The following is a 17325-nucleotide window of genomic DNA, read 5'->3' on the forward strand; positions in this document are numbered from 1 at the left end:
TCTGTGGACAGAGATGGGCATCCAGGGCTTAGCATACTGCCTGTACACAGGCCAACGGATAATGCGGGCTGAATGACTTAATGAATGAGAGCTGATACCTATATCAGCTAGGATTCACTGATCCGACACGCCCTCTCTAGGAAGGAGTCCATTCAACTCTTCATTCAGATGAAAAAGGGAAAAAAAATAATAGTTATCGTATAAATCCCGTAAATGTTGACGATGATTTCATTACCAAACGCAGTTTTATATGGTGACCCACTTATTTAGGCATCAATTTATTTATGAACAAAAAAGAGGTTACAGAAAAAACAATGAAACAGAAGATAATATATACCTTGGTATTTGCAGTCTATTTCTAGAATAAAGTTTTCCCAGCTCTTAATGTAGAGGTAGGCTAAAATACAACAGACACATTTCAGATTTTATATATTCCCAGGTGAACACAGGCGTGGTTCAAGCACAACACAACCCACAGTGCCTAGTGCTGCTCTGGTGAGAAGCTAAGCCCGCACGTCTGTTGCTCCCAGTCAGCTCGCATCCACGTACACATGGTTCTCAAAACCTGCTACCGGATAATGTTAATCCGAGGTTGATTTACACTCCCCTTCCTCTCAAATTCCTTTCCTTTTCAGGTATCCATCCGTTCAGGAAAAAAAAACCCCAACTTATCATAATTATTTCCTCCTTCTCCTCCTTGCCTCCCCCTCTGCTTCACCCCTTCCGAATCCAACTCACCCTTTCTCAAACCACTGGGTAGGACTGAGGAAGGGAGGAGACAAATGAGGCACAAGGTGAAGAAATTATGGGCTGTATTTTAAAAAGCCAGCCTAAAAAATTTAAAAATCAGTTGAAATAAACTTGAATTTTAGTTACTAATTATTTTTCAAATGTAATGAAAGACAAAGCAACTGGCTGAACTCTCTTGTTCTGTAGCGAAGTAATGGAAGGACTTTGACTTGGTGTCTGTTCACCTCCCTTTGTACCCCAGGAACTCCATCCCTTATGAGAAATGCAGTTTACACACCTGGGGGGCACCGTACATGTACAGCACAAGAGGGTCTTGTTTGGGGATCACACACCAAGCTTTCTGCCAAGGTTTTGACTTCTCCATATACTGCAGAAAGCTGCACACTATGCTGTTTCCAGATACTTCTGCTGATTCAATCTAGAAAAATATAATGCAAGGAGGGTGAGAGAGAGAGAGAACACAAAATGAACCACACAGAGAAGTAGCTCACCTTATTGGAACATTCGTAAAGAACAAAATATTCATATAAAATGTCTCTTGGGGATTGTCCAAAAAGGGTTCATCCTCAATTATTATTTAAACACTTATCTAGATCTTTTATGAACAAGGGAAAATATTTAAGTATTACCAGACCTCAAATTTAAATAAAGTTAAACATTTATTGAATGCTTGCTATGCAGGCATTTTTCTTAGTTCACTATGTGTTATTATTTCATTTAGTCCTCATACCAACCCTAAGAAGATACCACTTTCATTGTCTCTGAGGTTCAGAGGTGAAATTACTTTCCCAGGTTATATATTTAGGAATTGGTATGCTAGAATTTGGATCTGGATCCAGAGCCTGAACCTCTTTTTTTTTTTTAATGTTTATTTATTTTTGGAGAGGGGAGGCAGAGCCTGAGAGGAGGAGGGCCAGAGAGAGGGAGACATAGAATCTGAAGCTGGCTCTGGGCTCTGAGCTGTCATCACAGAGACCAACAGAGACCGATGCAGGGCTCGAACTCACCAACCATGAGATCATGATCATGACCCGTGCCGAAGTCAGACACATAACCGACTGAATCATCCAAGCGTCCCCCAGAGCCTGACCTTTTAAGCACAATGCTATAACAGCATCAACGGTGCAATAATGCAATAGCAAAAAGGCAAATACTGACCAGCAATCATTATCCTGGAACCTGAGATAATTTGCAAGTTTTTAAAATTGCAACAATTCTTTGTAGACCCATTTATAGTTTTCTGCTTTGTCTCCTGATAGGTATATATATATCACAGGCTGAAAAGGTATCAAAATCATAGGATTGAATGGTAGATTTTATCATACACATTATGGGAAGCAAGTGGTTTTCTTCTATTTTCAATTGCTCATATCCTTAGGGTGGCACTACTCAACGCCATCCACTGAATAGTGCTGGTTCACCAACTGCTCTGTTATCCATCCAAGATAAAGCACAGAAAGTTAGAGTAAGCACTCAGAAGCTTTTAGAGCAATTTGACTTTGTGTAGACAAGCAAGCAACAGGACTACGTAGTTTACAAACATACGGAGTTGTGTGGTTTGGAAATGAAACCGGCCCTTCATCACAGATACTTCAAGAAGCAGTGGCGGGCAAACTACGGCCCACCAGTCCACCGCCTGTTTTTGTATGGCCTACGAGCTAAGACTTTTTTAAAGATTTTTTTGGTTTTTATAGATGAAATTTAAAATCAGTCTGATGACAGGGAACACTAACTTTGGACTCCAATTACATGAGACATCATCTCCCTACTCACAAAGAGTCCCAATCTCATTGCCATATGATAAAAACTATACTACATTATTGTTATATTGTTAATTTTATTGAAAAAATTTGTGAAAATTTGTTTTTTCTTGTTATGAAAGTAATATTTTTAGTTTTTCCTCTCGGCCTGCATAGACTAAAATAGTTTCCCTCTGACCCTTCACAGGAAAAGTGTGTTGACTCTTGGTCTAGCACATAAGACACTAGGTGGCATGAGGCAAGTTTCAAATATGTATGTATGTGTGCGCCTACACGCACATGTACATACTTACCTTCTACTTATAGACCTCACATATTATATTTATTTGATTAAATAAATATAGGTTTTTCAAGAAAACTACCTAGAGATTTTAAATTCAGAGATACAAGCTGAAACCCATCCCTCAAAACAAGTTATTGGACTCATGATATTATGCCAGTGGCTGTGTTTAAGTCTGGAGGCCCTGTTCTTGGGAGGGAATGAAACAGGTCTTCCCTCCTTCCTTGCCAGGGAAAGCCCCACTTAGGTCTGCCTACAAGCAACACATATACCCTAGAAGAATTCAGAGTTATACTTTCAGTTTGTCAGCCTTCAATGGACCCTGAAGTTTATGCTTCTTTTTCAGTTAACACAAATGACCTTTGTATGCTTATACTGTATAGATGTTGAATAAATAGTCACTGATGCTTAATAAACCATGGAAATTCTTAGAAAACAAAGTATGTCTATGACTTTAGATACAAAGAATTCTGATCATGAGCCTATTCCTCACAGACTTTCCAGACTACCTTGAACTTTCTGCCACAAAGGCCTTATGATAGAATTTATTCCTTATGTTACTATCTTTGAGTGTGAAACTCATTTCAGGTACCACTGCATTATAGTGCCCAGGCTTGGGAGGTTCTGACTATTCTAAAAAAGGAGTCAAATTCACTTGCTAGATATTTCAATAATATTTCAAAGCAGTTGCCAGATTACTGTCATGAGTTGTTAAATGATGTTTTTAATACAGTAAGTTGGAAGACTTTTTCTGGTAATAAAGTAATACTTTAATATGAATTTTAATAATTTCAGACCGTGGTTTTTGAAGCCAATATGATAAAATTACCAGGAAAGATTTCCTATTAAATAATACAGTGGAGGGGGCGCCTGGGTGTCTCAGTCATGTAAGCATCCGACTTTGTCTTAGGTCAAGATCTCACAGTTTGTGGGTTTGAGCCATGCATCGGGTTCTGTGCTGACAGTGTGGAGCCTGCTTGGGATCCCCTCTCCCTCCCTCGATTTCCGTCCCTCCCTCACTCACACTTTCTCTCTCTCAAAATAAAATAAACTTAAAAAAATACACTGTAATGTTGAGCCTCAGAAGAGAAAACAATTCATACTCTCAATATTTTATTATAGCTGCTTTCACAACATTAATGTATTTCACTCTCAAATGATTTCTTTTTTTTTTAGAGTTAAGATTTATTTTTTATTTATAGTTTATTGTCAAGTTGGTTTCCATATAACACCCAGTGCTCTTCCCCGCAAGTGCTCTCCTCCATGATGTTCTTTCTGCACAACTAAACATGATCCCCAAATTCAGCAGGGTAAGATAAAGTATGAATCTTGCTTCTTCTCCAAATTGTTAAATATTAAGAGAAATACCAAAATACGCTATTTGTATTCTTCAGGGCTAAGAGATAATTCTACATTCCTTTCATAAAAATTTCAGTTCTCCAACATTTAAGATTCCATACCTCTAAAATTCCTTTTCTCTTCTTTTCTTCACTGTCCGTGAATCCACTTATTATCTGATAACAGTCTTTGCAAACTTTGTTCAATTTTCCACCATCGTATTCAAGTTGAGCTTTGTAATCAGAGCACTTCCAACAAACCACCTTAAATTTTAAAACATGAAGAGTAAATAATCATAAAGATTTAAGCAGTAATCACATATAGTAATATTAAATGAGAAAGAGTTAAATATTTCAGGCAAACTTTTACCAGACTAAGACTCTCCCAAGAACATTAGGAATATTTATCCTGGTGTCATAATGCTGTTGGTGACGGGCTCCGCTTGTTCATCATGTCTTCCTTGCTCTAAAGGCAGGAGACCTTTACCTTTCATACCTCTGGATGTTTCATCAATATGCTCCTGAAATGAACTCAGGATCTTCCCCGACCTGAAGCTGTCTCCTGCCTCCATCCCACCCCTCAAACCTGTTCCCTACGAGTGCTCCCTATCTAATCGGTCACAGCAAGTCAGAAACCCGAGTCAACGTCCTCTACATATCCCTCTAATTCACCCCATAGAGTTACCATATTACAAATTTGATAAAATTACTAATTTTATCTCCTAGACATTTTTTCCATTTCTCCATTTCTCTACATCTTCCTTCCAAGTCCAAGCTATCAATACCCTACTTTGGACTACTGCAGTCTCATGACTGGTCCTTGTAGCATTCTTTCTGGAGCATTCTCTAGCCTCTACTTTTACATCCCTCCAAGCTATTTTCCAAACAGCACCAGATGCTGTCTTCAATATGCTAATCTGATAGGTCTCTCCTTTATTTAAAATCCTCAGTTTTCCCTTTGCTCTTAGATAAAGGATATCCTATACATTGGCCCACAATATCTTACATAATTGGCCTCCCTTACTCTCTGTATCCCTAGTCACACTGGCTTCTTAAGACACTCCAAGGTGCTGCCCTCCCGTCTTCTCTCATCTCTGCTTCAGTGAGTTCTTGTTCATCACTCACATGTTGACTCAAATTTCACTTCTTCAAGGAAGACTCCTCCAACTTGCAGAATATAGAACTGTCTCTTGTCACTGTGCTACTGAAGCTACTTACTTTTCTTGATGCACTTATTAGCTTTTAATCATATACTGTGATTATTTGATTTATGTTTGTAATGCTCACTAGGCTGTAAGCTCTGTGAGAGATCCTTGTAGATTTTGTTCACAAGGCACAAAATAAACTTAGAATGCCAATGAATGAATGAGTACAATGCAAATGCACTCTATTTCTTAGAGAATAGCCCCCCCGTTATTATATGATAACTATTAAAAAACACTTTCCAGTTTAAAAAATTATTTTCTTGGGGTACTTGGGTGATTCAGTCAATTTACTGTCTGATGTCAGTTCAAGTCATGATCTCATCATTCATGGGTTCAAGCCCTGTGTTGGGCTCTATGCTGACAGCTTGGAGCCTGCAGCCTGCCTTGGATCTGTGTCTCCCCCTCTCTCTGACCCTCCCTCACTCATGCTCTGTCTCTCCTCTCTGTCAAAAATAAATAAACATTAAAAAAATATTTTCTTGGCCATAGCAACTTCTTACTAGAAATGTCTCCTGAGGCAAGGGAAACAAATGCAAAAATAAACTACTGAGACTTCATCAAAATAAAAACCTTCTGCATAGTGAAGGAAACAATCAATGAAACTAAAAGTTAACCTATTGAATGGGAGAAGATATTTGCAAATGACATATATCTGATAAAGAGTTAATAAGTCTCAACATAAAAAAATGAATAATCAGTTAAAAAATGGACAGAAGACATGAATAGACATTTCTCCAAAGAAGACATATAGATGACCAACAGACACAAGAAAAGATGCTCAACATCAGTCATCACTAGGGAAATACAAATAAAAACTACAATGGGATATCACATCACACCTGACAGAATGGCTAAAATCCACAACACAAGAAACAACAGGTGTTGGTGAGGATGTGAAGAAAGGGGAACCCTCTCACATCCTTGGTGGGAAGGCAAACTGGTGCAGACACTCTGGAAAACAGTATGGAGTTTCCTCAAAAAGTTAAAATTAGAACTACCTACAATCCAACGATTGTACCACTAGGTATTTACTGAAATAATACCAATTCAAAGTGATACATGCACCCCAATGTTTAGTGCAGCATTATCTACAACAGCCAAACTATGGAAATGGCCCAAGCGTTCACTGACTGATGAATGGATAAAGAAGAGGTGATATATATGTATCATAATACATACATACAGACACACACAACGGAATATTCCTCAGCCATAAAAAGAATGAAATCTTGCCATCTGCAACAATGCAGATGGAGCTACAGAATATTATGCTAAGCAAAGTATGTCAGAGAAAGACATATACCATATGATTTCATTCATATGTGGAATTTAAGAAACAAAATAAGCATAGGGGGAAAAAAGAGAAAGAGAGAGGCACACCCAGGATCAGGCTCTTACCTACAGACAGACAAACTGATGGTGACTAGAGGAGAGGTGGGTGAGGGAGTGGGTTAAATGGATGATGGGGATTAAAGACTGTTGGTGGATGGAAGTGCTGAGTCACGATTTTGTACACCTGAAACTAACGTTACACTGTATGTTAAACTGGAATTTAAATAAAAACTTAAAACACACACACACAAATTTTTGAAAAAAGTATATTCTTGCTTCAAAAAGCATATTTCCTCCCAATTTGTATTGAATACACTACTTAAAAATATATAAATATTAGTAAAACTTTTAGTTTAGGTTCAGAGCATATGTAATCCATGTTTAAAAAAAACCTATTCATTGTTGGGGCACCTGGGTGGTTCAGTCAGTTGAGTGAGCAACTCCTGCTTTCAGTTCAAGTCATATCCCCAGGGTCATAGGATTGAGCCCCCTGCAGGGCTCTACACTAAGTGTGAGCCTGTTTGGGATTCTTTCTCTCTCTCTGCCCCTCTCCCTCACTCATGTTCTCTCTCTCTAAAATAAAAATTTTTAAAAACTCAATTCATTATTTTCCTATAATTGCAATGAAACCACTCTAGAATTTAGATTTCACATGCCTGCAGTTGCATACTCATATCAGCTACTCTCTTATTTATTTTCAACTCGTATCGTAGTATTTTGGCAATATACAGTCAAACACATTTGCTTGTTTACTGAAGGCAAGTGTGTCAGTCAATACTGGAAATCATTTCAAGCAAACTGAATGGCAGATTAAAAAGTCTTACCCTGAGGGGAAAGTTTGCTATCAAACTGAACTTTGATCACAGAACTGTTTCACTAAGAAAACTTGGGAGGAAAGCGGAAGAATAAATCTGCAGTAAGAGACTAATCCAAATGAATGAGCAATAAGAATTATTACACTTCAGCATGCTATTAATATATTAAATCCCTGCAATGCCTGCCCTTCAGTTTACTTTTGTTGCTTTTCAGAAGAAAGTATACAATCTTCTGCCCGGCATACAAGGCTACTCAGGGCCTGCTGTTACTGCTCCTCACCTTCATCTTATGCCTTGTTCCTCCTCACTCTTTCCATGTAAACAACTCAAATTGCTGAAGACCTGTCACCTGCCCCCTGTGGCCTGAGTCGTCAAATTTTGTGAGACTCTGTGTCCTTTACACATATAAACATAAACCTCTAATGGGCACAGGGAAGTCCACACTTGTTCCTCTGGGAGGCTCACTTCCCTGCTAGAGACAACCATTTCATACTGAACCTCTTTCTCAAGTCTCCCTCATCCTTCTTCCTGTGGATTCTTCCTCATACTTCAAGGACAACATAGTTACCATCGGACAAAAAATTTCCTACCACAAAATCAAAAACGAGGCCACATTTGCGCCCATCGTTCCCTTTTTCCTTTCTGTTATAATGGAGGAAAATCTCTCTCCCATCAAAAGCCTGAACTTCCATGTATGCTATACGTTCCGACTCCTGTTTTCTCAGAGACATCAACTCCTTTGGTTATTATTTGCCTCTAACTATTTCTTACGCCCCAGCTCCTCTTACTCATTAGGCTCCAGCAACATGACCTCTGGCATCCCGATGGCAGACCCAACTTTCTCCTAGCTCAGGGCTTCTGGCCTACGGAGCCGCTGACCGCTCCCCGCCCCCTTACATTGGTTAATTCTTTCTCACCTCTTGGGCATCAGCTTAAGTATCAGCACCTCAGATAGGTCTTCATTTTTCTAAGTAAAATTGGTTCCAAGTCTTCCTCCATTAACATCATTCTCCATTCTAACTTGATTGTCTTCTTAGTGTCTTTGTAGTAATTTAAAATGCTTATGTGTCTATTTACTTGACTTTGGTTATTTTCTCCATTAAAATGTAAGCTACGTGAGGGGCGCCTGGGTGGCTCAGCCAGTTAACCGTCTGACTTCAGCTCAGGTCATGATCTCACAGCTTGTGGGTTTGAGCCCCACATCAGGCTCTGTGCTGACAGCTCAGAGCCTGGAGCCTGCTTCAGATTCTGTGTCTCCCCCTCTCTCTGCCCCTCCCCCTACTCATTCTCTTTCTCAAAAAAATAAACTAAAAAAAATTTTTTTTAATTAAAAAAAAATGTAAGCTATGTGAAACTGGGTATCATTCTGCTTACTATTTTTTCTCCAGGTAACAGCACAGTGTTTGCATATAGCTGTCATCAAAATAAGTTTATCAATTAAGCGGTTTACTTAATTGAATGATTTATTTTTTGCCTTTTCAAACTTGATGATTTTACAACACTTATACAGTTACTAGCAGCCTTCATGACCAGTAAGAAATCTCACTTACATGTCCACATGCTCGACAGTGATGTCTTCTCCTTGTCAGTGCATTGAAAGACTCCTTGCATTTCATACACATCGTTACTTCATTATCTCGGATCCATCTTGGAGCTCTTTTCCCTAGCTCAGCAGTCTTAAAAGGAAAGAGATTCGATTTTAACAGAAAAAATGGTCATTTCCATCTCTTTGTATTTAATAAAAAGCACTCTCAACAACACTGCTTACAGCATGCTTTAAAGCTCAAGACCCAGGAAAAGAAGGAAAAGGTACAAACAAGTTTAAGCAGCACAAAAAGGCACTCACTATTGTATTCATGTAAGAAAAAATAAGATTCTGTCTAAATAGCCAGTTCTGGCATTGCAAAGAGAAAAGACAGGGTAAGAAAATGACTTGGCAGATCTGCAACTGCAAAGAGAAAAGAATTTAAAGAATTTAATTCAGCTTACAGAAACCTCTGATTGCATGTCATTATCCTTTGCAATTGCATTTCTGAAGGTTTCATGTCTCTGATGGAAAGCATCAATGGTCTCCTGAAGAGCCTAAAATATAAATGAGATTCAAAGCACACATTAAAATATCACTTGGAAATTAATGAAAACGCCGTATCAAACAAATATCTATGACATGGGAATGACCTTAAAAATTAAATGACCTTGTTCTGACGACACTGATGTATGTGCACACTACAATATGTGCATGTTTCTGTACACATACAAAGGTTACCAAAAACCCAAAAAACAAAAAGAAAATAGAAGTCCGGTTTACCTTGATCCATTCTTCTTTGTCTTGCTCAGAACTAAAACAAAACAGAATACAAGTGAATGCAGAGAACATTAATGAGTTCTAACTAGTGAATAAAACGATGCGTTAATGCTGTTTTAACTTTCTGGAAAGTTCAGGGATGTCCAGGAAGAAGTTTCAACAAAAATTAAACAGAATCTTTGGCAACTGAGCAAATAAATTCTTAAACAAAATTATGGTACACATAATTTTTGAGCGGGAGAGTTAAGGTTAGCTTCCATTAATATACTGCCTGATGTTATGTTTAACAACCATCATCTGGCTGAACATGTAAGGTAACTGGAGATGGAGTTATACCAGACATACAACTGTCTTCCATCTTACCTTTAAGAAAACACACGAGAGTTTCAAAGGCTACTAGTCATGGTCCATCTTAGAAAACATTACAATTATTCTAAAATATCTTTGTAAGGCCTGAGGGAGCTATTTAATATTTCCTCTGATAAACAATTTTGCTAGAAAATTTTAGGCAATACTGTACTTAACCTACTACAGATAAAGTAAAACAAAGTTTTTAGATACTTGTAGGAAGGAAGTTTCACAGATTAATGAACTCTAGTATTTAATAATCTTCTGTTGGGAAAAAAATCTCCTTGACTATACTCAAATCTTCTATTTTCCTATTGAGGCAAATTGTGTTTAGTTCACCTTCCTTGCAGGGAGCTTCCACAGCTGGCTGCTGTCACAGAAGATATTAGAAAAATCCTCATTAGTAGACTCTGGACTGAGCTCGATCTTCAAGTTGGAGGATCTTGAAGAAAGTCAAGAGTGGGGCTCCATTTGTTTGCACATGTTGGGTAGGAGAGGGCTGGATTTGTGTTCCAGCCTGAATGTCACATGCCTTGCTCCCACAGGTGTCACATACAAATGAGTTTGGCAGGAGCTCGGCTCTTGTGACGTCATCCATCTCTCCAGCAAATTTATTACTGAGCAACATAATGTGCCAAGAATGCAGCTGGAATCCGTGTCTGTCAAATGGAAGATTCTGCTTATTTTTCACCTGGGGATCCTTGGACCAAGAATCTTACTGGGGAAGGCTTCAGTCTTGCCCCTCAAAAAAAGATTTCTCCCTACTGCAGTGGCCTGAGTGGATAAAATCAGCCTATTGCCCTGTAATAATAGTTAACTCCTAGCTGCTTTCATCTTTTTAAATGCAAAGAAACTTGACAAGTCTTTAATGCTTTTTGTTTTACTTTCTCAGTCATGGCAGATTTTTTACTCCTCTAATTTACTTATTACTATGTTTTCACATTCATTTAGAAATATAAAATCATGATAAAAACTATGTAAGACTGAATACTTTATATTCTTTTAAATATGTTAGAGAGAGCAGAATGTAAGAGGTCAGTCTTTAGGCTGACTCATTCTGCAAGCAAAGCAGAACCTTTTTACCCCCAATTGGTTTCAGAAGTGAATTATCTGTAAATATCTCCAAACATATACCCAACTTTGGTCTCTATGCAATCCCTGTAACACTCTGATGTTCTGTGATTTTCAATGTTTGTCTCTATTCTTGAAAGAATCACAGACTAGATGAAAAATAATCCCTTAATTTGGATCTTCGATTCACCATAAAATCATAAATATAAGTGCAACGATGAGCTCAGGAGAATAGGAAATTTAAGGAAACATGACTGTGTTTTCATTACCAGTTGAAATGTATCCAATACTGCATATTGGAACTCTACAAAGTGATTACTGCCCACACTTAACAAAATTCCTCATGAATCAGCCCTATCCTGAAGAGAAAATAGCCAACCTGCTAATGGAAGGCTGGAGTTCCCATGTAGACAATCCCTGAAACCCTGATAATCTCTCTTCTGCTGTTTAAACACGTCTTGGGTTTGCAGATTTGGAAGTGTGCTGGCCTTTCAGAGCAGCAGCACCTCATTCTTCTGCAATGAAGACTTCTCTGATGGTCAGAACTATTGATAAATCCTTCCTGTTGCCAGAACCAATCACTCAGTGAGTCAGGCTCTGAGTGACAATTCAGGTCAGGAAACTCCAAGCACTGGATAATACATTTTTCCTTTGGGTTTGATGCCTGGGGCCCATAAGGTAGGAAAGCCATGGCGTTCAAAGCCAAGTCCTTTATACTTTTAATTCATGCTTGAAATGCCACCTTCTACTCCTCAGAGTAGTACCCTAGTACCTCCCTAAGTAATGCCAGGTTGAGTAGAGATTTGCTGTAGGAAATCAAAGAACTGGCTGGCCATTTCTTCGTACTTTCCCAGCCTGCTGTATCTCCCATAACTGCAATACCACTAATTCTCTGATTCCCTGGGCAGATTCCTGCTAAAATAAATTATTCTCCTTTGAAAGTCTGAACTTCAAGCTTTTATGCAGCTACTAAGTCTCCAGGATGAATCCATCCAAGCATCCAGAACTACACGATAGGTGCAACAGACCAAAAGGAACAGAAGTGCTCTAGGAGCCTCCAGATTCTAGGGTATCAGAACCATCAGAGCCAGGATTGGTACTTAACCCCCTGATACATGACCTTCTGAAGGTTCCCAATTTTCACCATGATAGGCCTTTGTAGGATAAATGGATGACAGTCTTCTAAGAAAGATATTTCAAAATCGGATAGCACGCTCTTTTCCAGATGTTCACATGTGAGGTAGCTATGACCCACTGCCGTGGTTCTCATGGTTTTTCCTCTCTAAGCATGGTTAGGTTAGGCAGACGGATGCTACAAACTCCAGCTCTTCTTTCCAACCCAATAAAGCATGCAAGAAGAACCACCCCTTCCAGAAACCCTGGTTTCTAGAGGTCACTGTGGCCCCAAATGGCCCCTTCACATATCCTCCAACCATGGCAGGAGAATCATGACCTTTTCTACCCCGCCACTTCTGAACAGTCTCTCCATCAAAATGCCAACAAGCCCCACAAATGCAGAGATACTCAAGGACTGCCAGTTGATGCTTCAACATTTAGTATGAAAAACTAAGCATCAATAAACACTGTGCACCAAAAAGAAGGGTGGAGGAAGGAAGAGTTGGGGGAGAACCTTTTCCTACAAGTCTCAAAACCCTGGCTTAAATGCAACAACGTCATTCTCTGAGCACCTTGTAAATCTGAGGAGGCAATGTAACTTACTGAATTCTTACCATCTGAAAACCGCTATCTTAGGCACTACGGAGGAATCAAAAAGGAAGATACGATTCTTGCCATTTAAGAGCTTCTACTTCTTATGTCCAACCAGATTCTCAGAGCTCTATAGCATTCACTTGGGAAAGACCCTCAGCCTTATTCTTTCCTATGACTCTTTCCAATGCTTGTGGAAAGCTGTGTGACAGGAACGATTCTCTCACCTGGCTTGTAGCTCCAGTGTTCTCTCTTTCCCAGATACCTGGAAAGTGTGCGGATATTCTTCATTGTGGGTCTCTACAATTTTCATTCCGTCAATGCCAACCCTGGTTCGAACTGTGAACTTAGAGCCCACCAAGCTGAATCTTGGGACACAGTACAGCAGCATGTTGTTGAACTGCAAGGAGACAGAATATATATCAACAAATAGGAAAACAAAGAAGAAAGAGGAAAGTGACCAATATTAAAAGTAGCCCTCGATGAAAATTCCAAGGAATTTCCAGGGAATATCATACTTTCTTTGTGAGCAAAATTATTGAAATACTATATTGAGATTTTAGGCTTATATCAAAATTACCTTATTTTAAAATATATAACATATTTCTCTTTATTGGTTCACAACATTTAATTAATTTATGTTTAATGTTTTTATTTATTTTGAGAGCGGGGAGAGGCAGTGAAAGAGGGAGAGAGAGAATCTCCAGCAGTTTCCATGCTGTCAGGGCAGAGCCTGACATGAGGTTTGATCTCATGAATTGTGAGATCATGATCTGAGCCAAAATCTACAGTTGGATGCTTAGCCGACTGAGCCACTTCATGTTTTATTGATATTTAAGTAAATCAATCACCATTTTGTATTATTAAGAAAATTAGTTTAATTAAATTCAGCAACAATTTATTAAGGACTTAATAAAACTTCAGTTCCACATACCAGGAACTGAAGTTCTCAACTACATAAGTTAAGCCCTTAGGCATCAAAATTTCTACTTGTTTGTGTCTTACAAAGCAAGTAAGTTATTAGAGGAAAAGAGTAATATTTAGCAATTATTCTTGCCAGTGTGTTTAATATTAGGTTAAAAAAAACATACTTTAGAATGTGTGGGGTTAGCATGCTAAGCCCTATATAAAAAATCTAACTTACTGGTTTATATTGTCCCACATCTTAAGAATTTGTCATGTATGAATAGAGAAGTCATCTATTTTAGCAAACAGTTTTTAAAGATCTTCTTTACCAGATCTGCTTTTAAAATGAAGGACTTTCAGGGCACTTGGGTGGCTTAGTTGGTTAAGCATCCGACTTCGGCTCAGGTCAAGATCTTATGGTTTTTGAGTTTGAGCCCTGCATTGGGTTCTCTGCTGTCAGCTTGGAGCCTGCTTCAGATCCTCTGTCTCCCTCTTACTCTGCCCCTCCCACACTCCTATCTTCTATATCTCAAAAATAAACATTAAAAAAATTAAAAAATAAAATGAAAGACTTTATTTTGAAATAAAAATCCAGGGCTGGCATTGATGGATGAATCAAATTATGTATAATGCCTCATTTCTAGTCAACAATGAACAACCCTTGCTATTCAGGATCAAGCAGTAAGTTTGGGGAGGCACTTAATTCACTTTTGAATATATTAAAACATGCAGAAAGAGGAAAGACTAAATACTTAGGTTAATACTTATCTTTCCCCTTCCTATTATCATTGCTTACACTATTTCTGGAGTCACATACATATTTTGAAGACAAGAGTAACTGGGGACTATGCACTACAGAACCTCCCATGTCTCAGGATTATTATCTCCAAAACTCACAGGTTGTTGAGAGGATTAAATGAAGAAAAATGTCCTGTTCTGCCAGGTTCCTTTTGGCTCCATCCAAGCCATCAAGACAAGAAATGTTGATGGGTTTTGAGAACATTCAACCTGTTTATGTGACACTGTCCACTGTACTCATTCTGAAAGCAAATTTCTCATCAGTTGTTCCTTGTACACTATCATGCAACTTCCCGTCACAAATTTCATCAGAAATTTCATTTCCACAATGGATAATGCAGAAATAAAAGGGCACTGAATACACTTTAACTGATGTATCTCAGTACCACATTTCACATTTATATTTCTAGAAGAGAACCCTAAGGACCTGCGCCCTACCACTGTGTTCTAAGTATGGCAATCCCCAGCCTCCTTGCAGTTTTAGGGCTCCGAAAACACTCTGTGAGGCTCTCATTATCATCCCAGCTTGGTGCGGCAGTAGCTCGATGCTCTTGGTGTTAACATTTCTGTCTTGTACGCAGGCTTTCTCAGGAGGGGATCTGCACCAGGCTGTGCACTGCGCAGCAGGGGCGGAGAGCCACCGCCAGGCACAGGGCTCAACTTTCAAGACACCAACAACAGTCTCATTTTCTGCAAACTGAGTGACAAATGTAATGTCATGGCATAAAACTTCTGAGTTACCTGATGCCTGTACTCCAGTTCACTTTATGAAGTTCAGCAAAGTCTTGTTATTTTATAGAAACACCATCCATGAATGTGGAAGTTCTTGGGATTTAGTTTTTGCAGTTACATTCAGACAAGATGACAGACTGTTGTATAAATGATGTGTCTCTCTTTCTGTTTTAAGCTTGCAGGATTACTTTTCCCTTATTATATAGTCTTCCTAAGTGGGGCTTTAATTCTCAACTGTCAGTAACTGCTTTATTACCCTTCTAGAACTCAGGTCACAATCTAATGCTCGTCAAAAATACCCTTTTTCTTCTTTCTTACAGCTGAAATTAAGAGTTCTTGATGGACATAAAATATTGCTTATGAGATAGTAGATGCCAAATATGTACAGAATTAGGTAGTTACTCCTGCTCCCTCTGTGAACCCGACTCCTGTGGTGACAGCCACCATCACCTTCCCTCTGGGTTTCTGCTGGTACTGAAGGCGGAAGTGACAGCAAGTGCAGCGCCAAGTACTTGACTTTCCCTTTCAGTGCAGGAGGTCTCTTCCTATCCAAGGCCACAGCTCAGAAGTCATTAGGGACATGTAATCTCTGGCTGGTGCGCAAACTCCGGAAGTGCTAAGCTAGAAGCCACTCTCAATTTTATTAAAAACACAGGGCGAGTCCCCTTTCTTGACTCCAACGTCCTTAACTATTCATACCAAGTTTGTTAGAATATTCATTTAACTGAAACCATTCAATTTCATATCTCACCTGTGACTGTTTCATTCCAGTTTGTTTTAAAAGGTTAAAGTACAGTGTTGGAGAAAAGTTTCAGTGCCTGCTCTGTATTCAAAGTTTAAATGAGTCAAGGTGGAAAAAATTAAAATCTGCCCAGCTATAAGCAAATACAGGCTAGAAATCCAAAAAGCCAAAAATAAAAACCTCTCAGGTCATTCTGTAGGATAATTTGGTGATTGTTTTTTTAAACGTTTAGATATCAGGTGTGGTTATTTAATTTAGTTGACAGAATACGCTGCACCCATAAAAAATGGGGCGCCTGGGTGGCTCAGTCAGTTGAGCGTCTGGCTTTGGCTCAGGTCATGATCTCACGGTTCGTGGGTTTGAGCCCCGCATCAGGCTCTGTGCTGACAGCTCAGAGCCTGGAGCCTGCTTCAGATTCTGTATCTCCCTCTCTCTCTGACCCTCCCCTGCTTGAACTGTCTCTATCTCTCCAAAATAAACACCATAAAAAAAAATACCCTGCAGTAATACAAACAAGCATGGTGTGGAAGCAAGAAAATGTGCAAACACATGAAGGTCAGCTGAATGCTGAAATCAGATTCTAAATGCCATTTGGGTTGTTGTTTTTTTTTTTTAAGAGAAACGCAATATGGCCAGAGTAGGATATAGAAAACTAGCCCTCATACTCTTTTTAGAGACAAAAATAAAAAAAGGTTGCTGGGGTTACTAGGTATAAAAATGAAGATGCTCTGTGCGAAGCAAGGGTGCTGGCAAGAGGAAGGGGTGTGACACGAACAGTGCAGTGGGTGGAGGCGGGTGGCCTGCGGGGATCAAGAGAACCGACCTACAGAGACGCTTTCAAGACAGTCTTCACAAGACAAATGCGGCTTTCCAGCAACTCCTGCTCTAGGACTCCTTCTCCTGAGAGGCAATGGCAAGAGAGGTTTGATAGCTTACATACAATAAGTGCAAGAAGATGGGTCTTTTCTCCAAAGTCACTACGGCTGTAGTCCCCTAAGGCTCCTTGCCATCTGTCCTCTCAAGAGCTGCTTTATTTGGCTCTGCACCAAGATATTCAACCTAAAACTATTTCCAGGATAATTCTCAAATGTGAAGATGAAACCAAGGCAATTGGTGAGACACAGAACTAGAAGCTTAATAAATTGAAACTGTAACAATCACGCAGAAGAAGGGAAAGGAAAATGACCTAAGGACCTAAAGGAAGGGGAAAGGCAAAGGGAACGCTTTAACTCCCAGG

The 17325-nt window shown here is 39.2% G+C and overlaps 1 protein-coding gene across 10 annotated transcripts in view; it reads right to left on the reverse strand.

Moving 5' to 3' along the window:
- FGD4 (FYVE, RhoGEF and PH domain containing 4) overlaps positions 1–17325 on the reverse strand; it is a 159814-nt gene that overhangs the window by 24799 nt on the left and 117690 nt on the right. For 9 of the 10 annotated variants that reach the window (XM_029953245.1, XM_029953251.1, XM_029953253.1 and 6 more), the window contains 6 exons: positions 13138–13310; positions 9788–9818; positions 9469–9561; positions 9030–9155; positions 4251–4391; positions 1028–1168 (listed from right to left, as the gene is read on the reverse strand). In XM_029953245.1, coding sequence (XP_029809105.1) covers positions 1028–1168; positions 4251–4391; positions 9030–9155; positions 9469–9561; positions 9788–9818; positions 13138–13310 — 705 coding nt within the window. Of the gene's footprint in view, positions 1–337; positions 398–1027; positions 1169–4250; positions 4392–9029; positions 9156–9468; positions 9562–9787; positions 9819–13137; positions 13311–17325 lie in introns of all 10 variants that reach the window. The other variant, XM_029953252.1, reaches the window with a different exon arrangement.

This window comes from Suricata suricatta, chromosome 10, assembly GCF_006229205.1.
Source record: "Suricata suricatta isolate VVHF042 chromosome 10, meerkat_22Aug2017_6uvM2_HiC, whole genome shotgun sequence".
Lineage (NCBI taxonomy): Eukaryota > Metazoa > Chordata > Mammalia > Carnivora > Herpestidae > Suricata > Suricata suricatta.